This window comes from Trachypithecus francoisi, unplaced genomic scaffold (genome assembly GCF_009764315.1).
Source record: "Trachypithecus francoisi isolate TF-2019V2 unplaced genomic scaffold, Tfra_2.0 Lachesis_group2, whole genome shotgun sequence".
Taxonomy (NCBI): domain Eukaryota; kingdom Metazoa; phylum Chordata; class Mammalia; order Primates; family Cercopithecidae; genus Trachypithecus; species Trachypithecus francoisi.
Genome location: NW_022681465.1, coordinates 171,900,950 through 171,922,954, shown reverse-complemented (window position 1 = coordinate 171,922,954; position 22,005 = coordinate 171,900,950). Strand labels below are relative to the sequence as shown.

The following is a 22,005-nucleotide window of genomic DNA, read 5'->3' as shown; positions in this document are numbered from 1 at the left end:
TGAATTGAATTAATTTCAAAACACACAGAGACGACGGTTTACTCATTCATTCATTTTGTTAAGTATTTATTGATCAGCCTTTTTGCGATAGACAGAGTTCTAATTTCTCAGGATATTGTGTTCAGTACTTGCATTTAAACTCTCAGGTCTCATTTTTTTAAACCTATATACATCAACAGTAGATAGTCATCATGCCAAAAGCAGTTGATACATTAAAAGGAGACATTGTCCAGAACAATAGAGACAATTCAACAAAATGTATTAATGAACAAGGAATTCTAGCTCTCAATGCATTGTTCCCTAGCTGTGATATGTTGGATATGCCATTTAGCCTACTAAGGTCTTAACATGTAAGTAGATGCTCTTTAGATTTATACTTATTTAAGATTTATCTAGATGCTCTTTAAAGCTTATAACAAAGAGAAATTTAACTAGATGATTTTTAAGGCTTATTCCAGGTAAAAATAAACTTAAAGTCTTTATTTTAATCTCTCAAATTGGTGGTTTTCAAAGTATGGTCTCCTACCAGCATCCTAGAAATTTGTTAAAATACACATTTTAGACCTCACCCTAGACATACTGGACTACAAACCCTGGGGCAGGGAGCATAGCAATCTTTTTTTTTGTTTGTTTTTGTTTTTGTTTTTGTTTTTAGAAGGTCTGATGGGTACTAGAGTTTCTCAACCACTGCCTGGACATAAAAAATATATTTAATAGTAAATATATGTATGGAAAACTTTTCTAATTTTTCACAGCCATATCACTGATATGGTTAGGCTTAGTGTCCCCACCCAAATCTCATCTTGATTTGTAATCTCCATAATCACCACGCATCAAAGAAGAGACCAGGTGGAGGTAATTGAATCATGGGGGCAGTTTCCCCCATGCTGTTCTCATGATAGTGAGTGAGTTCTCATGAGATCTAATGGTTTTATAAGGGGCTTTTTCCCCTTCACTCCACACTTCTCCTTCCTGCCACCTTGTGAAGAAGGCACCTTGCTTCCCCTTCACCTTCCCCTTCCCCTTCCCCCATGATTGTAAGATTCCTGAGGCCTCCCCAGCTATGCTGAACTGTGGGACAAAATATTTTGGGAATATTCTTATGCTTTTTGTGAATTTAAAATTATGTCAGTGTCACAGAGTTTATTTCCTGTGGGTTAATTACTAGGGATCAGCTGCAGTGGATTAAACACACACACACATATGCACACACTTGAGAATACTGATAAAGGCTTGTAACTGAAGAAACAAAAACTAGATGATCTCTTGTAATTATCCAATTCTTCCTGTTACAAAACTCAGAAAATGATTAATAGAGAGACAGGGAGAATAAAATCCTGGGTTTATAATCACTTCTGTAAATGAGTAAGACCCTCCTTTATTTAGAAATCCTTTCTAAGTTTATAAGTAATGTGGTTTGGGTGTGTACATTTGCAGCTAGCACTAGTACATTAACGAACTTATAGAAAGATTTACCAGAAATTTTATTAGGTGTCACTTATGCTGTTTGATCTCTACAACTGGGGTCTAAAACATCCGATATACTGATCTCTGAGAGAGTCTAGGATTACCCAAAGGAATGAAAGATTTTTCCATAGGGTAATACAAAAATATACACTTGATTTATATTCATAGGCCCTTTTTATTCTGTCTTCTCCTCCTCAATATTTTTAACTCTCTTTACAAAACTTTCTTCTTTAGACATATTTTATGGAGATTTGCTTTAAGTGATCCTTAATGACTAAAGATAGGGACAGACACCACTGCTGCAATCAATCCTACCAGCTTTCTCAGTTTGGGCCTGGAAGCCAGTTTTAACTTTTCCCTATTCAGTTAACTCGATATTGTATAAAGATATAGATAGATAGATGATAGTCATTATCTCAGAGCGAATTGTGATATGGGTGTGCGTAGTGTGTTTCTAAGCAATAATTTTGATTTGATTTTAAGCCAGAACTATTTGTTTCAGTAGCAGCAGTGGATATTAGAGTATCAGAAGATAACAGTTTCCTTCCTTCCTTCCTTCCTTCCTTCCTTCCTTCCTTCCTTCCTTTCTTTCTTTCTTTCTTTCCTTTTTTTCTTTCTTTCTGACAGAGTCTCGCTCTGTCACCCAGACTGGAGTGCAGTGCTGCGATCTCGGCTCGCTGCAAGGTCCACCTCCCGGGTTCAAGCAATTCTCTCCCTCAGCCTCCTGAGTAGCTAGGATTACAGGCACCCACCACCATGCCCGGCTAATTTTTGTATTTTTAATAGAGATGGGGTTTCGCTATCTTGGCCAGGCTGGTCTTGAACTCCGGACCTCATGATCCACCCATCTTAGCCTCCCAAAATGCTGGGACTACAGGCATAAGCCACTGCGCCTGGCCTGTGTGTGTGTGTGTGTGTGTGTGTGTGTGTGTGTGTGTTTAATCTTTAGTGAATGAGATTCAGAGTAGCATGGATATCTTCTTATATTGTGGGAGGATTATTTTGTCACTGTGAAGGAAAACACAATTTCCTTTCCTCCTCTCCAAACTCTAAAGTTTGACTTAACTTTGAGTTTGGGGGCTTTCTTACCCACTTGCCTACTATAAAGAGTCAAAAAATAATTCTAATCTAGAAGAATAGTACTTTCTCTTTTTCCCTACCATTAGCTCTGGCTATTTTTGACAATTTTGGAGAGTTTGTAAACCTGATGTAATTATTTTAATGTTATATTTTTATAAAATGAAGAATTTGAGGATATAAAGGATGTTTTAAAAAATCTAATTATCCCTACCTCAGATAACTCAAGCATATTACTTATTTAACACTTATAATCATTTCTTCTCTTTTTCTTTTCTCCAGTTTGCATGTTGCAGACTTGTTCTTATAATCTCTTCTCAAGTCTTTCCAGCAGCATCTGCTTTTCACCTTTCCTCATTTATTCCCCTGATTTTTCAATGCAGTTTTCAATGGTTTTCTTTTGACATCACTTTCAAATTTCATTTTTTTCTTCTATTCTCTTTCTTCCTCTATATTCCATATATGACTTCCAAAGGTTTTGTAAAGATGAATTGTCCATGATGAAGAGAGTGATTGATTAAGAGCCTGCAGAACTGGGAAGAGGAGAGCTGCCAAGATTTTCTTCATGTGTAGAAGCACAGTGGAGCTACCCAGAGTGTGAGAAGCAAGAAACAGAGAGCCGTGCTAACGCATGACGAAAAGCGGAAGCCTATTAAAACAATGATCTGGAGGAGTGTGCAGTGAAGAAAATAGAGTCAGCCTGCCGGGTCAGTAGCTAATAGCCCATGGGTTTGCAACTAAGGAAATTAAAACTCTAGCTAATGAGAATTGTAGACACCTACTGAGAGTGAACCGAAGGCTTCCTATTAACTTCTCTTCTTGACAGAAAAGTCAGAAAGTTGTTTCCTATTTGTGTAGTAGCAAAAGAGTTGAAATGGAGGTTTAAAAAATGATGAAAGAGAAGTTGGAGGCAAACTCTTACTCAGCTCCTTCACGAGGTCCAAATAAGATGCCTCCCCCACTCCACTCAAAATGTAAATCAGCATAGGTCACAAAAAGAGGAAGGACAGTTAAAAAAAAAAAAAAAAAGTGTTGGGCCAGATAAGACATACAGCCAAGACGACTCAAGACAGTCAGCGGGGATTTGGGGTGTAGGGACTCCAAATTAATACATCCGATATTAGCTTTGTGGAATTAGCAGGATTAGGGTACCTCTTTCAAGAACACTGGTTAAATTTCACGATTTCAAAAGATGACCATTAGCTATTACTATGTACCCCCCCCCCTTTTTTTTTTTCCTGCAGAAGTTAAAAAGTTTGTTTGACTCGCAGGTCACCAAGAGATTGATTAGAGGCCTCCGGACATCATTTGGGTTTGGATAAATCTGTAGGGCCACTTTACAGACTGTCTACAACTCCTGATCCCACTGTGGTTCTTTCTGATTGATCCAGGTCCCTGCTAGCAAGTGAAGCAGAAAGAATCCAGGCTAGTTGTGAGATGACATACAGCAGGCTGAGATGATGGGGACATTTCAGAACCAAGAGGAGGTGGTGGGCAGGACACAGACTTGTCTCCCCCACCTTGATGCCAACGTGGTCTGAGAGAGATCTCGAAGGGTAAGGTCGAGGGGACTGCTAGCGTCAGCCCGGGCGCCGCGGTCCGTCGCCCCTCTCCGCGGGCGGGGAGCGAGCGCGTGTGCGCGAGAGCGGCGGGCGGCGGCAGGAGGAGGCGCAGGCGCGCTGCTCGCCCGTCCGCAGCCCCGCGCCGAGCGCCGCGTCTCGGGAGTTGATGGCAGCACCACTGTGCGGCCGCCCGGCCGAGCGCGGAGCGCAGCCACACGCCGCTGCGCAGGGAGCGCCCAAGATGTGGGGGGACCGGGGCGGCAGCGGCTGTACCAGCGCCAGGGACGGGGGCACGCAGCAGCCTCCGCTCGCTCGCCTGTCCTGACCTGCCTCGCGTGCCCCCAAAGAATGTCAGCCAAGTCTAAGGGGAAACCCTCCTCGTCCTGTCCAGCCGAGGGACCGCCGGTAGCCTCCAAAACCAAGGTGAAGGAACAGATCAAGATCATCGTGGAAGATCTGGAATTAGTCCTGGGCGACCTGAAGGACGTGGCCAAGGAACTTAAGGAGGTGAGAGGCGCGGGGGTGGGGAGGGAGTTCGGCGCCCTTCGACCCCTGCGGGGTCCGCTTCCCTTTTTCGGCAGGGACCGCCAGATTTCCAAACTCCTGGGAAACTACAGAAAAGGCGCCTGCAGACGGACTTTCTTTGCTCGGGGTACTCCTGAGAGGAGTTGTTGTTGCACTTTTTAATTTTTTTTTTTTTTTTTTTAATCAGGAAGAAATCAACTAGTGTTTTAATCGATGGACCTGGGCTGGTGGGAGGGGTGAACGCTCGCGTGTCTCTGAATCTGTGTGTGTGACGACGGGGGAGGGGGTTAGCTGGGGGTGTGTCGGCAGAGGAAGTCGTGAGCAGCCCGGCCGGAGCGTGCAAGATGCTCCTCTCCTGCCCTCTTGCTTCCCCAGAGTCCTCTGGCAAGTCCGCTGCCTATCTGGCAGCCTCCCCAAGTCGGGACTGAAGAGGGGCCGGGCTCTGGGCCCTGGGCCAGATCGGGGAGGGCAGCCTGGGGCAAGCTTGGCTCAGACTCCCCTCCGTGTCTCCTGAGCCTTGCTGCAGGGAAGGCGACTCGGGCTGCTGGCAGCCTTGGGGCTAAGGAGGGGAACTGGGACTTTCTCACTTTCTCAGTTTCTGAAGCATCCCCTGCTCTCCTCCGAATGTCGTTCCCAGTAACTCTGGGCCTTCCTGACACCCTACCTCTCCTTCCTTCCTTCCACCCTGTCGCCACTTGGCACTGAACCCGAGGAGCAGGACGCGCAGGAGAGTGTGTGTGTGGCCGGGGTCTTGCCACTGGCGTCGTGGCTCTCTGCGAATGGGACTGCTCGGTTCTTCCCCTCTTTTCCTCTATCTCACTTATGTTCAGCCCTCCTCCCGCCCGCCCTAGCCCCAGGTGATCCAGATGGAAAGAAGCAGGGAAGGTGTCAGGGTTGAGGCTGCGTAACCCAGGCGGCGGCTCCGGGCGGGGGCGGGGGCCGGGCTGGGAGGGGTGGGGTCTCCCGAGCCAGGCTGGCTGCCGGCGGCGTCGCGGAGCTGGTGGCAGCGTCCCAGCGCGCCGCTCACTACTGAATGGGCTCCTGGTGCGGTTCTCGGTGAGGGAGTCCGTAGCTCCGCTTGCGTGAGAGCTAAGACTGGAACTTCGAAGGTGGTGGTGGCTGCAGCGGGAAAAGAAGGGGTGGGGCGCAGTCTAGGTCCAAAATTGTAATCCTGTTTCTGAAGCCAAGGGGGAGGAGACTGAGGGTTGTTTGGATGACTGGCCTCTAGAGATTAACCTCCTGTATTCAATTTCCAAACCAAATTTCAAGAGCCCCCTCGTCTTCCTTCCCTCCCCCCATTACCTCTATGAACTGAACTCCGCATTTGTTACCTAATATAAGTCTGTTAAAATGGGCCGTTCGTCACCAGGGTTAAGTTTGCCAATGGCAAATGTCGTTCCTGTAGGTTATTCCACAGATAGAACATAATTACTACTGAGGTCCTGAGAGTGGCTGTTAATATAGATTCAGGGATAAAACTTGTTCGTGTTTTCAGGGTTTCTCTAGGATTATTGCTTCACAACTGGTTGACAGATGGTGGGGTTATGCATTGAAATTCAGTTCTAAAAATGCTGTCCCTTTCTTTGTTATTCTTTTATATGACATCTTTGGCAGACTGTGTTTTCATCTGAAACATTATGGCGTTTTATAAAATGAAACTGGGCATATTCCTTTCGGCAGAATTTTGCTTAATAATTGGTAAGGTTTCTATGGGGAATGTGGAAAACCTACAGCGGCACGGAAGCGTATTTACTGTTTTCATGAGGCTGAGACTAAAAGAAAGGTAGTTAAGCAGAATTCTGCGTCTGTGAGCCATACTTCCTTATGTTATAATGCCAGTCTACTCACTTTTTTTGCACAGAATAAATGAAACTACACATGGCCCTGGTTTTGCTTTGCATCATTATTTATGGACATTTAGAGATCAAGTAGATCTGTAGTGAAATCTTCAACCTCCCTGTGGTTATTGGGTAGAATCACAAAAATGTAAATCAGGAAATCTGTTGATACCACTTTCTGTGTCTTCATTACTGAAGATTTTTTAAGGTGAAAAAAAAAAAAGGTTGTTTATAAGAGGAATAGAAAGCAGAGATGATGTACAACCCAGTAGATGAAAATATCTGACAAATCTAGAGATACAATTTTGACTCAACATTTTGGAATATTTGTTTGCCTTAATGATCTGTTTGAGTAAAAATCTCACCATGAAACTGAAATTTATGACTGATAAATAATGTGATGTGATTGTTAATTACTTTTGTGGGGCATCATCATCCTAGATTTGCACAAGAAAGTGTACCTACTATGGCCAAATCCCAAAACATTGGCTATTCGTATAATATGAATGAAAGTATTTTGAGAACAAAGTATTTATAGGGCATGTTTAACCTATGACATCTTGCAGTTGTCCAGCATGTATCTTTTTAGGATAATCCTGCATATGTGAGTGAACATGTCTTTGGTATAGTTTTGGATAAAGAAATAACAAAACTTCGTATATTACAAAGCTTGTTGGTTTCTGTAAATGAATGTTGCTGTTCATCAGTTGTCATATTCAATATTCTGGCAGTTTAAAATGAGTACGTGTTAAATATACACTGCTATATTTAGAATTCTAACTCCTTTATTAGCAATGCTATTCTTTTAGACCATAATATATTTTAATATAAATTATCGGCAAGCTCTTCTTAACTTGGAACAGAAATTAAAAATAAAAAAGTAGTTATGACTATATCACTATGTCAGTCATCACATAGTATTTGTTTTTTCTTTCTGCTTTCAAAAAATATCTAGTTAAAATGCAATCTTCTTTAATTCTGTTCTTTGTTTTTGCATAATTTCTGCACCAACAATATTAAACTTTGGTTTGAGGTTATTCTGAAATTGCTTTTCTTCATAGAAGTTCTCTGGGCTTAAGTCATCTGAAAACTCAGGTAGTAGAATAGATTCAAACATAATAGTAATTGCTTGAAACACTTTAATAAATAGTGACAAAACTCCAGTCTGCTCAGCAAGATGAGCTCTTATTTTGGGTATCTGTTTTATGATTATTTAGTTATAATTGCTTAATCAGTTATAATTGGATTACATATTAGAAGCAGAGGAACAGGCTTTCTAGAAAGTCAAAGAGCAGCCTTATTCTACTGTCAGAATTTAGTAAAATCTCAAACAATTTGACTTTTCAGAAATAATATGGGTCCTTTAGTTTTCTATGCAATTAATTTATTGGAAAAGCCTTAAATATAATTCAGTATACTTTTTGAGCACCTACCATGTTCAAAGTACTAATACCACCTTTTTAATTGCCACCAAGATGAATAAAGCATAGTTTCTAGTCTCAATGAGCTCCAAAGGTTAGGTAGGGGTATATTTATCCTGTCTTTCAACCTCAGCGCTATCAAAAGGCATTGTGGCCTTTAGTGGCCACTCTCACTGCAGGCTTGGGGAAATCGAGAATTGAGAATAATAATGAGTATATGTTGATTTATAAAATGATACATGCTGCATACTTAGTAGTATGGCAAGTCTTTGATGAAGAAAGAAGCTTAAAAATATTAAAATATATGAATTTTGAGAAATTTGCAGTTGATTTAGTTTGTCATGATTAACATAAATGGATCAATACCATATACAGGAGATAACATGTTCAAATGTTGTAACTAAATATTGAAGATTTCCATGAAAGGTAAGTCTTTTGGAGAAATGGAGAGTTAAAAAGGAAGATTTTGAATTCTTCTTTTTCTTAATGTAAATCAGGTTTTAAGAGATAGTCAGAAGGTAAAAGGAAATAGGTTTAGACTACATGAGTAATCCACGTTGCATTTTTTTACACATTGAAAAAAAAATAAAAAGAAAATAGTGGTGAAACTCTAGAGTTTTAGGGATAAAATTAACCATAACTGGTAGAGTAGGTGTGAGTGATACTTTTTCACTGTGAAATGTAGAAACAAGGCAATTGCTTTTTAAAATATTTCTGAAATAATCTAATGCTTTTGAGTAGCAATATGCCTGTTCTTTTTTGAAGATCTCACTGGTAAACTGTTTTGCATTAAATGCAGGTATTAATATGGGATCACATATCTTACTGGTCACAGTGACACTGGAATCTCTAATAATCAGCCTTTTATCTGGAAACAAACTTCATTGCAGCTTTAGCGGGATTCTCTTCTAGTTTAGACTCATTATAACCTTGAGCTTTTCTTGTAGTGTTTATTTTTATGATTTGAAGCAACAAAGATACTATATGAGTTGAAAAAACATTTATGTAAATAATTTCTTGAGAGGCTCTCTGAGTAGACATGACTCTAACGGAGGAACAAGTTAAAATAAGTTGTTTTATTGTTGCCTTAGAATCACTCAGTGACTGTGGATCTCCATTGGTGAGAAGTATGTCAGCATTGTTGCCATGGACTGGAAAGCACCCATAATTTGTCTTATATTGGCATAAAGTGAAATAAATTTAAGTTGAATTTTGAAAAATTTGAAACCCGTAGGAAACAGTCTGATTTGAACTGATGAAAACAGAATTAACAATTATCTGAAAAATATTTTCACTTTTAAATGTTCCCTCTTTTAATGCCTTAACCACTTGATATTCTATAGTTTGTTGTTCTGGAAAGTCCTACTGAGTATTTTTTGGTTAATGAGCCCATGCATAAAAAATTCATTACAAGAAAAAATTATAGAGAATAATCTTGGAAGTATTTTCTTTTTGTTTGAGAGAGTCTTGCCCTGTCACTTAGGTTGTAGTGCAGTGATAGAGATCTTGGCTCACTGCAGCCTCCATCTCTTAGGTTGAAGGAGTCTTACCACCTCAGCCTTCTGAGTATCTGTGACTACAGGCATGTGCCACCATGCCTGTAGCCTGGCTAATTTTTAATTTTTTTTTTTTTTTTTTGGTAGAGATAGTATCTTGCTATGTTCCCCAGGCTGGTCTTTAACACCTGTCTTGAAGTCATCCTCCTGCTTAGGCCTCCCAAAGTGCTTGAATTATAGGCATGAGCCACCATGTCCACCCCAAAGTATTTTCCAAGTTCTAAAGTTGTGAATAAGTAGAATTTAGTAGTTCTTTTAATTGTAGCAATAGTCATACTTTTACTACTTTATACAACAGTCTACCTCCCCAAATTTTGGTATATTTACTAAATGCTAAAATGCTCTAAAATTTTTCTTTACTTAGGCATGATGGTCTAGCATGTTACCAAAAATAATTTTGAGAACATAAATATAGCCAGTAATCATCCATCATTGTCTATTTCCAATGAGTTAAAACATTCAACACTTAGAGAATTAGCTGATAAGAAATTCAAGCAGCCTTAAAGTAATAGACAATGTGTTTCAGGAAATAGTGAAGTCGTAGATAATAAAGCCCGTCTAATAGGTTTCATTATTACCTGGATTATGTTATTTTCACCCTTGCTTCTCTGAGGATCTCAGATGCTTAAATCTAAATGTAGGAAAAGAGATAGAAATGCAAGTTGGAGCAAAACATGTTTTCCCAAACTATAGAACTTTCTTTCTGTAGAATAGTTTATGAAAAATTTCAGGGTCAATTTTTGAGAATTCGAGTAATAAAATTCCAGTAGGTCGCTGATGCAACTCTGATTGAAATATACATAATTGACATCACACTGCAAATACAAAATTAACAAACAACAAAGGGCACTATTAAAAAAATCAAATTTATTTTTTCTGATGTTAGGAGCAGTACATGAATATTATAGAAAATTTGCAAAAATCTAAAGAAATATAAAAGAGAAACTAAAAATTATCTGTAGTACCATGTAAAAATAGATATACTAAGCATTTTGTTATATTTCCTTTTAGTCTTTTTGTATGCATATTTTAACGTAGGTGAAGTTATACAGAGTTATAGATTATAAGCAATGACATTTTCTACTTTCTTGAGTAATATAGATCATAACTATTACACAGATTTGCTATAAGTTACTTCATACTTCCCTTAATGTTGGATAGTCTATTTATTTCCAGCTTTTCATGGTTATTAAATATCACTAGAAAGAGGAGTTTTGGCAATGTGAATAGCTAACAGAGGTCTTACTCTCTGCCAGGTACTCTTCTCAGTGCATTTATCTATATTAAATTATCTAATTCTCAAAACAGATAGATGCGGAAATTACTAATATTGCCCATTTTACAGATAAGAAATCTGAGGTCCGAGATATTAAGTCATTTGCCCAACTCACTTGACTTGTAAGTGGAGAAGTGAAGTTTCATTGCCAGATAGCGTGGTGTCAGAGAACAGCATTAACCACCAAGCTCTATCACGTTTCCTAATTGTTTTTAAACATTTTCTTAGATGTCAAGGATCTAAAAGCTTTATAATTCTCAATGCATGTTGCCAAACTGTCTTCCAGGGAGTTTTCACAGGTTTTTGCTTGCAGCAGCAGTATATATGTGGACACTGTTTCTTAAATTGGGAGTGAAGCTAATACACCATTTCATTATTTCATTAAGGCTTGCTGTAGTTTATTAACATGGTAACAGTCTTTGTTTTTGTGGGTTGCAGAAAACAGTATTGAGACAAAATTAATACTGAGTAAATTAGACCTTGCAATTTAAAATTTGTGAATAAAGAGGTGCTGTGATTAATTACCTTTAGTTTATTCAACAAAAATGTTGATAAGAATATTACATAGCACTTTAATATTCTGACTGAGAAAATAAAGGAACAACTAATATGGAAGCTTGTTGATATCTAGCATTGTATGTAATTGTTTCAAATGAATAAAAATAATTTGGAATGTACTATTCTCTTTTGTTGCTGTTAAATTACCTTAGAAGAGAGACAGTATCCTTAAGTTTTCTGAGATGTTTGAGGTTTGACAGTTTTCTTGTTTTCTGCCATGACTGATGAATTAGAGAATCTTGTTGAATTCTTTACTAGGAGCAACATTACTGAACTGGCTAATGATGTCATATGTTTATTATAATTTGATTTCTTGTATTAACTTTAGTGCTGTCAATTATAAACCACGTCCTCTCTCCCACATATAAGGGGTATAAGAAATGGCCTTATTCTAAAATTGTTTTCTTTTCCAGTATATTATGAATAGAAATATTTTTATTGTGTTAAAAGTTAGTATTCATTTGGAGAATTACTCTGAATTAAGTTTCCCACAGGAACTGGGAACCCAAAGCCAGCAGTAATTCATCTTTAAACAAGAACCAGAAAGTAGCATTAACTGAAAAGAGAAAATAAAGACATATCTAATATCCAAATCAAGGTAGACTCACAAGATAGTCTGTCAGCTCAGGACAAATGTTGTCTTGCTTATATGGGATAAGCTATTTATTTATTTAGAAAGGAAAGACATGAGGATTCCAAAGGATTTAAACTCCCAGACCCCACTTTCAGGCAAGAAATATTAACATTGTTAGGACTGAATTTACATTCATCATCTTTGTTTTCTCTCTTTCTACTTTGCAAATGGTACTTCAGACTGGTGTTTGAGATAAATGTTTACTTGTAGAATAATTGCAATTTGGCAAATTACATACTTATCCTCAATGAGACAGTTATCATGATGTTTGGGACACTATAAATAGATTTTCAGCTACAGATAACATATGTCATCCTTGTCTGGAAAAAGCAAATTTGATGATTTCTGACAGGTTCTTTCTCTGGTACCACACAAATGGTAACAGATATATTGATGTGCATATTCCCCTTTCATAATATCACATCTTATCTCAAGATTTCAAACTGGACGTTTGTATGAGAGAAAAACACTGGGTTAAAAAATATCAGTCAAATCGATTGCCTTCTAGCATCAGTGGTTGTTAATATTCCCCTTCCCCCCATATCACAAACACCTTCAAAAGAAGGAAAAAATGTTGGGATTATTTCTTCTGGAGCTAAACATCACACAAATGTGGTTCCTGCGCATGTTCAGAGAATCTTGAGTGGGTGGGAATGACTCAGGTAAAGAGACAAAACAAGTGGTTGATTGCCATTTTATTTTTTAGAAGTTTTAGCTAATTGTTTGAGGTTCAGCTCCATAATTTTCAGAATTAAAAGTCCTGGCTCTACAAAAAGAAAAAAATAAATACTGATGGCTGTGGTTTGATGTTTTTTATGTAGGGGGAAAAAATGAGTGGCATATCAACAGTTTATTTCTCTTAGAATGTGATGTCAGTGTGAAAATAGATAGTATATTTATAATTCACTACTTTGCAAAAATTGTAGAATGTTGTGTGTCTAAAGGTTAACTCTCTCATTTTGTTGTTTCTTATGATGTGTGCCATAGTATATCAGTAAACAGACGGACAAAAAGTTTTCAGAACTCATTGTAAATTAAGCATATTCTCTTCTTAAAACTGATTCCAGAACAGCATTTTTCTTTATTTTATTATTTTCCTGTGTGACATTAACATGAATTATGAAAGACATATTGAATTATTGATATATGTAAGTCACTATGCTAAAGAAAGTAAAAGATGCAAATATGAATAAGCTTAGTGATCTGTCCTTGAAGTAACTATTTTCTGTTTACTTCTGATGACAGTGATAACACTGTAGGCTGGCTATTATTAATTGAGATAACTTTGTAATTTTAAAGCCCAAATATCAGAGATATATTTATGTTTATTCAATTTTATATATATAATAAAGTATAAATTTGATTGTCTCTTTATTGCACAGATCAATGTTTTTGATAAATGTTTGGGGTTATCTTTTTTTTCATTAGGAGATTTTTAGTCTGTGTTACTCAGTAAGGTGGCATAGTATAGAAGGGTGAGAACGCAAACTCTGAAGCCAGACTGCTTTTATTTCAAATTACTCTGCTGTGCAATATTGAGCACATTATTTAATTTCTCTCTGCTTTCATTTTCTCCTTAGCGTGGCGATAGTGACAATGTCACATGCAGTATAAGTTGGTTACAAAGATTAAATGAGTTCTTTGTAGAACGTTTAGAATAGTTCCGATGCATAAAGCAAGCATTGTATGTGTATCTGTCGTTATTATTATTTGAATTTGTCTGAGCCCCTTTATTCATTTATTCAACAAGCAGTGTTTAACACCTACTGTATACCAGACACTGTTCTAGTTTCTAGGGATATAGTGGAGAACAAAACAGACAAAATTCCTTCATGGAGTTTACATAGTAGATGGAAAGGGCAGGGGGAAGATAGGTCAGTAAAATAAACACCAGTTTACATCAAATATTAGAAGGTGATTGATCTTATGAAGTAATGAAAGATTATAATGGGATAAACAGTGATGAGGAGGAAGTGCAATTTTCAATAGGATTGTCCAGAATAAGCCTCAGTGAGAAAGCGGCATGGCGGCATTGGGGGGAAAGCTTGAAGGTGAAGGAGCAAGCAGTAAGGAATCTAGGGGAGCACTTTCCCAAGTAGGGAACAGCAGCCCAAGGACCTTCTAGTGGGCAAGTTTCCCATGCATTTGCAGCAGAACAAGGGGCCAGGGTGGCAGGAGTGGAGGAGCAGGGCAAGAGTAGCAGTGGTAAGGTCAGATGGATATGGGGGACATGTCTAAGGATTTTGAGTCTTCCTTGGAGTAAAATGGGACTTTTGAGCAGAGAGGTGACTAAATCTGTTATACTTCCATCTTTTTACCTTTAATCTCTGGCTCAGGGTTTCTCAAACTCTGCACTGTTGACATATTGAGTGAATAATTCTTTGTTGGGGGATTGCCCTGTGCGTTGTAGGATGGTTGGCAGCATCTACAACTAGATGCCAGTAGCAACCAAAAATGTTGATGTGACCATGGAAAATGTTTCTAGATGATCCCAAATGTCCTCTTTCTACTTTGCAGTAGTAGCACTAGGAACCCAAAGGGCTGCTTTGAGAACTACTGCTCTTGCTCTTCCATCTTATTCCATATTACTTAATACTGCTTTTGCTACCTGCCTTTTTCTTTCTTTATGCTTATCCATCAAGCATTGAGACTTCATGTCTCTTTCATGTCTTGTATTTGCTCTTTTTAAAATACCATTATTTGTATCTGTCTTTACATTTACCTCATTCTTTTTTCCTTAATTCAACCTACTTTAAAAATACACCTTCCAATTTCCATCCACCACTTCATTTTTCTTGCTTTCCAGTTTTTTCACAATGAAATAAAAGTTAAATTGATAATTTTTAAGGGATTTGGGTAAATATGTGTGTTTTAGGATTGGGGAGAAAAAAGGAGAAACTCAGAAGGAATGAAGGGAGCAGTCGAGGCTGAGCTGTTTGTTTTCTTGTGAGTGAGATCAGAGGCAACCTTGATTAGTGGAAGGACTTTTGTCTCATCCATCAATTAGTCTTATGCTGCTTCTGCCGTTTTCATTTCTGTAGACAGAAGAGAATTTAGAATGGTTTCACTGCTGTCTGGTAGGGGACAAATTATAGATGATGATGATACTGATGACTGACAACTGTTAAATGCTCACTGTGTACCAGGGACTATTGTGAGTTAACTACTTTAATCCTCATAGCCACCCTTTGAGGTACTTGTAATTATTCTATAGATGAGGAAGCACAGACAGAGAGGTTAACTAAAAGCAAGTGTTGGAGTTGAACTCTTGATATTTCCCCCTTTAAGCCGAAGTCCATGACCTGCTTCCCAATTCCTGGCAGCCACACAGTCGCTCTGCTATTTTTCAGTCTTCTAACTTTAACGTAATTTCTTTTTACTCTTTTTCATCTTCTGCTTTCGTTAAATCATGTCTCTTTTTCCTTTCTTGTTTTTCTCCTTTCTCCTCAACTTTCTGTCTTACTTTTTTTCTTCTGTTTTTCTGCCTTTTGCTTCCTTAACTTCTTTGAAATCCATATCTTATTTACTCATTAAATTTTTTTTGACACTTTGGGAGGCAGAGGCAGGAGGATTGCTTTAGGCCAGGAATTCAAGACCAGCTTGGGCAACAGAGCAAGATGCTGTTTCTGTAAGAAATGAAAAATAAGCTGGATGCTATGGTATGTGCCTATAATCCCAGCTACTCTGGAGCCTGAGGTGGGAGGATCGTTTGAGCCCAGGAGTTCAAGGTTCCAGTGAACTGTGACCATGCTCCTGCATTCAAGCCTGGGTGACAGAGAAAGACTGCCTCAAAAAATAAAAATAAAAATAAACCAAGAAAAACATTTCTTTTATTGCCTACTGTATGCAGGGTACTGGGCTAGTCCATATGGATAAAATAGTCAGCAAAACATATGTAGCCCCTGCCATCTTGGAACTTATATTTTAATAGAGAGACATTATTCAAATAACAATATAAATAATATTTATGGTAGAGTATTAAGGGTTATAAAAGAAAATTACAAGATGCAACAAGAGCATATAATCCTTGTTAAGTCTTGTTGATTCTTGCTGAGAAGGGGATTTTGATTAGCTGCTTTCTTTCCCACTGCCACCTCTCTAATCCGTATGCTGTTAATTTCATGGATGGTATTTTAATAGCCCTAGAGCTCATTTATCTGCCTTTTGTTCTCCTCTGCCAGTTCATTCTCTAAACACTGCCAGATTAATCTAATGTACTGCTTTCTTTGGGCCAGTCCCCTGCTTAAAGGATCACACACTATCTCCTATTACTTAAAATGTCAAATGACCAAACCCAGCCTTCCAGCCTGACATCCAATGGTCCAGTCTTTCCAATTTGGCATTATCTCTCTTTCATTCAGTGAGTAACACAGAGACCATCCCAGACAATCTTGACATTATTACAATATTTTACCCAACTTGATATCTGTACCCCTTATGTTTATAATTACTACCCCACTATCTTGGATTGGCTTATGCACTTCAAAGTTCTTCCCTGTTTGTGCATTATTTTAAGACCTAGTAATCTTTCTCTCTGTATTGATTAGTAACTATATAACTTTCAAGAAAACATTTTGAAAGTCTCACTGTTATTATCTGATCAGGAACTTGAACTTGAAAATTCAATTCCATGTAATACTTATTAGGGACCAAAAGCCAATCGTTCTACTTGTGTGTGAGAGCCCATTATTTCCCATTTGCTCAAGAACATCATGAATAATCTTCCTCTGTCTCTCATATACCATCATTGTTTTCTCTCTCCCCAAATGATTCCTATCAGCATACAAATGAAATAAGTATTAAAACCCTGTCTTAAGCCCTCTTCCCCTAAAAATTACCATCTGATTTCTTAGTTATTCTTTAAAAAAATAAAAAAATTAAAAAAAAGTGAAAGAGTTCTCTGTACTTGCTGTCACCTATTTTCTCCTGTTCTTTCCTAAATCCACTCCAGTCAGATCTGTACTCTCACTACCATACCAAAACTGCCTCTATCAAGGTTGTCAGTGACTCCATGTTATTTAATCCAATAGTCAACCCTCAGGCCTAATCTAGCAGCAGTTGACAGTCTCTTTAATAATCTTTCTTCACTTAGCTTGAAGAATTACCATTTCATTTCACTGATTTTTCTTTTTGTTACCTTCACTTATTCCTCCTCTAGGATGTCTAAACTGAAATTTTCATTCTTTAAAAAAGTACTCTTCTTGGTGTTTTATTCAGCCTTGTGGATAAATTCCATTTATATGTCTATGACTCCCAGCCCAAACCTTTTTTCTGAAATTGTGTAGCCAGCAGTCTACTCCCTATCTCTGCTTGACTAAGAGGCACCTTAATTTTGCCACATAGCAAACTGAACCCAGATCTCCTCCCTCCTGCAAAACCTAATTCCATGCAGTTCTTCCCTCATCAGTTGATGTCATCTCGATCTTTTACACCTGGGAGTCATTATTAATTCCTCTTTCTCTCATGCGTTATGTTCAATTCACTAGAAAGCCTAGTTAGCCCCATCTTCAAAATGTTTCCAGAATCTGACCAATTTTTATCTCTTTCACTGTTACCATCCTGGTCCAAGCCACACATTATTTCTCACTTTGATTGCTACAATAGCCTCCTGACTATTCTCCTTCTCCTTCGCTCTCTTAAACCTTTCTCAGCATTATCAGTAAGGGTAAAGTTAGACCATGTTACTTTTTTCAGATCCCTGTAGCAGTTTCCCATTTTACTCAAAGTCAGAGCACTTACTGTGTCTATGAGGCCTTGCACAGTGGTCCTCTTTCCTTGTTATGGTTCTAACGTCCTCCCCTATTTACTACTTTCTCTGTGGCTCTCCTTACTTCAGGCTTAGTTGCAATAGTCGGTTGTTACAGGAACAGATGTGCTAAGCACATTTTAATGCCTAAATCCCCACCTGAGCAAACACTCACCTCACTCAAACTTTGTTCCAGTGGCACCACACCGCAGCCTGTTCGGACAACTCCACATGTTGTTGTATGCTGCTGCATTTCCTATTTTTCTTTCCTTTTTTCTTAATAATTGTCAGCCTTTTGTATACTGAATAATTTATTTCTCATATTTATTATTGTTTCCTGCTTCCAGCTTCTGAAGGTCAGTGACATATTGTTGTTCTCTTTTTGTATTTCAAGTTTCTAGAGCAGTGGCTGGCATGTAGTCGATGCTCATTAAATGAATTAATAAATTACCGATCTCTTTCTTTTTTTTTTTTTTTTTTTTTTTTTGAGACGGAGTCTCGCTCTGTCGCCCAGGCTGGAGTGCAGTGGCCGGATCTCAGCTCACTGCAAGCTCCGCCTCCCGGGTTTACGCCATTTCAACTCTAAACTCATCCTTCCAAAGTTCTCAAGGATCAAGCTATTACCTTTTACTTTCTACTGCAATCCAGTATTTGCAGAGAAGGAACAAGGAATAGATATTTATTAAATATTTCATATGGATTATTTATCTTCTTGCCCATTATATATGGTGGTAGTTTTTGGATTGGCTGAAGGGAGCTCTTGTTTCTCCTACTTTGATTCCATAATCTACTAGTTTCATTAAACTCATCCCATTCCCATTCAACTCAACCCATGTTCTTATTTTTTGGAATAGACAAGGATCTCTCAGCAATAGCTAGTGCCCTGAATGCTTACTGTGTGTCACAGTTCTGAGTTTTTAAAAACTATTAGCTCATGAAGTCCTTACCCCTCTCATCTCCCAACCAGTGGCTCCCACGTTGTCCCTCCTATGTAGAAATTTTGGAGACACTGTGTCTATGTAAACCCTAAATGTAGCCTGGAATCTCAGGATTTCATCTTCAGACAAAAGTCTGACCCTGATTTAGGAGTGCCCATTTTTCACTTTTGCCTAGGAGTGTAATTTTAAACTCTTCGAAGTACTTAGAATTATATATTCTAAATCAGATGTAATTCTACTTTCTTCTAATAGAATATATAAACTAAAATGGGGAGAAAGTATGTCTACTTTTTACAACCTTCTCTGTTTTTCTGCTTCTTGAATATCGTGCATTTTTCTTGCCTTTAGCCATTACCAATTTTAAATTAACTGGAAAATGACATTTAAAAATGGATATTGGATACGGTTTAAATAAGTTTTAAGCATTCTACTTATGTGCTTTAGAAATAAGCAAGCAGATTGGTAAGACCTAATGCAATTTAAAACACTGAGAAACTAGGTAATATCACTTTGACTTCTTTTTCTTTTCTTTTGTATACTCCCTCTAGTGTTCAAAAATATGGTACTTACAATCAGCCTATTCAGATACTAAATAAAGTACTATAGTGGTTAAGGTAGAAAGAGGGCTTTCCTAACCTAATATTGTTTGGAGATTATACTATCAAGTTACTGAACTTTCAGTATATTGTATACGAACACATGCTCTCTTTCCTTGCTTGTGGGGATTGAGTCATGCGAGGCCTTTTCATATGCATTTTCAATCTGTCCACTTCAGTCAGGTGTCAGACTATTGGACCTCTGTCTTTAAAGACCATACTATGTTGCAAACTCTCCCTCAGTTTTTATAACTGAAGTCCAGGTTTTAGTTGTGCAATCTGAATATGAGCATAAACCTCCCAGCATGCTAAATTTATGCAAAGAAAGAAATACTATGTACTGGAATAACCACTACTGGATTATTTAGAACACAGAAATTAAATAATTAATGAGATCATTTTGCTTTAATATATTAAAATGTTATTTAAATATATTAATTTCAAACTGCTTTAACAAATCACCAAAAAATCCCTAGGAACAACAAGTCAAAGAAAAAATATATACTATTGTCATTTAATATAGTATATTAATAGTCACTAGCACATGTAAAGAAGAAGAAAACTTTAAATTGTAAAAGTGACTTATTGCTGTTGACTGATTTTTTAAAATCAGGGACTAGTATTTGAATTAAGTTATTCTAAACTGACATCTGATAGTATTCAAATTTGTTTGATGCCCTATAGTTTAACTTTGATACCTACTAGTTCAGTTAGTCATCGTTAGACAAAGTAAAAAACGTAGAATAAATTTCTTCCAATAACTTTCTGAGACATTGTTTCGTAAGCTGTATTCACTTATGGAAGTACTTTATGTTATAATGATTAATTCATTTAAAAATAAAATTCAAAACTAGACATTCACCCTGTAGCATTTTTTAGGGAGATTTATACTTGATACTGAAACCTTATTCGTAACAGGCTGCATTGTATGCCCTTGGGGAAACTGGCATTTGTTAAAATACAGAATAATGTGGCACAGCATGCATGTTTGTGATTGTTTCATTAATCATAGACAGTATGCACCAAAATATCCAAGAGTTTAACATCTGCTTCCTGAAGTTACTAATACTCATAATGTCCAATGAATTCCAATACTCACCAATAACCTCTTAGTTCTATAGCTCAGGTAACCTAAGATTTACTTTGCATGAATACTGGATTAGCCAATAACATTTCTAGGATTTTATTTTTTGCAGGGTGGGAGATAGTTATCAGGAAAACATCCAAGACAATTTTTGCTCATAATGTTTTTCTTTTTGTGATTTCACTAAAAAGTGAAGTCATACTTAGTATACTGACAGTGTAGTATTATCTAATGGAGTTAACTCCTGTAGTATACAGATTAGCTGTTGCTTAGATTTGAAATATGTCTAACCCTATTATGTTCTTTTTGGTTTCTGATAATGTGTCTGCAGACTGATGAAGAAAGAGATTTAATGAAAAAACACTGGCACCTGAACAGAGATGCAGAGAGCAAGGAAAAACAGGGAATGACGAATATATTTAAGTCTTGTTTTGTATAAACAAGATACTATTGTTAAAATATTTAGTGAACCTGCAGATAGGCCATTATTTACTAAGCTGATACAAGATGATGATTGTCTTAAATTGTGAGGAAAGTAAACCAGTTAAGTATTTTTTATTAAGAAACTTTGATTTCCTATGCAATTATAATATTAAATGTTCTTTTTTCACTCTGTGCTAACAGTAAATAGATGAGGTCTGACTCACTTCATGTCTTCAGAAGTCTTCCTTTAAACCACACTAATCAAATTAGCATTGACTTGAAGTATTTTTCAATATGAAGTACATAGCAGGCAATACTTTGGCCCATCTACTTCCCTTTGATATTTGTGAATTTTCAGATTAAACACAGCTACTTTACAAATGTTTTAAAATATATCTTATTTCATTTTATTTTTTTTGGAGATGAAGTCCCACTCTGTCGTCCAGGCTGGAGTGCAATGGCGTGATCTGGGCTCACTGCAACCTCTGCTTCCCAGGTTCAAGCAATTCTCCTGCCTCAACCACCTGAGTAGCTCGAACTACAGGCATGCACCACTATGCCTGGCTAATTTTCATATTTTTAGTAGAGATGGGGTTTCACCGTGTTGCCCAGGCTGGTCTTGAACTCTTGAGCTCAAGCAGTCCGCCTGCCTTAGCCTCCCAAAGTGCTGGAATTACAGGTGTGAACCACCACGCCCGGCCCTTTTTAAAATATATCATTGCCAATGTTGTTTCCACTATTAGTATAGGAAAGGAATTTAACATACATGTATTGTATGCATAATAAAATTATGGAAGTCTTTGGAAGAGCTTCTGTTTTTTGAAAAATAATACTGTATTATTTTAATAACGTTCCTTTTAATTGTAGAAAGCAGATTACATTAATCAATACAGTGGAATATGTTCGATTAACATGGCTAGAAATATAATTTAAAAATAAGATGTTTCTGCAAATTTAAGAGAAATTTTCTAACAAAAGTGGTACTTCATGTACTGTGTCATAGAAACAGAATTTGGTTAGTGGTAAAATTTTAAATTGTAGCAGTTTTGTGAAATTTGTTTCAATTTGCCTAGAATAATTTTCTGTTTCAAAATAAATTTTGAAATCGTTTAATGGTTATATTCAATTAGGTTTCCATTACACAAGAGAACCAAGAAGTATCTGATTTGATTTGGTCACAATCTGTCACTCTAACAGACAATTGACTAATAGTTCTTTTTTATTGTTGTTATGAGTGCCATAATTTTAATGTGTCTTTAAATGAACTTTAGCATGGGAGCAGAAATTACATATGTTATCTAATA

The 22,005-nt window shown here is 37.5% G+C and overlaps 1 protein-coding gene across 2 annotated transcripts in view; it reads left to right on the top strand.

Annotated features, from left to right (window-relative positions):
- Positions 1–4,059: 4,059 nt before the first annotated feature.
- Positions 4,060–22,005, top strand: part of PRR16 (proline rich 16) — a 206,345-nt gene continuing 188,399 nt past the window's right edge. The window contains exon 1 of one of the 2 annotated variants that reach the window (XM_033181458.1): positions 4,060–4,613. Coding sequence is in view for 1 of the 2 variants with exons in the window: in XM_033181457.1 (XP_033037348.1) it covers positions 4,455–4,613 (159 nt within the window). In the remaining variant the exon portion in view is untranslated. The remainder of the gene's footprint in view (positions 4,614–22,005) is intronic. The other variant, XM_033181457.1, reaches the window with a different exon arrangement.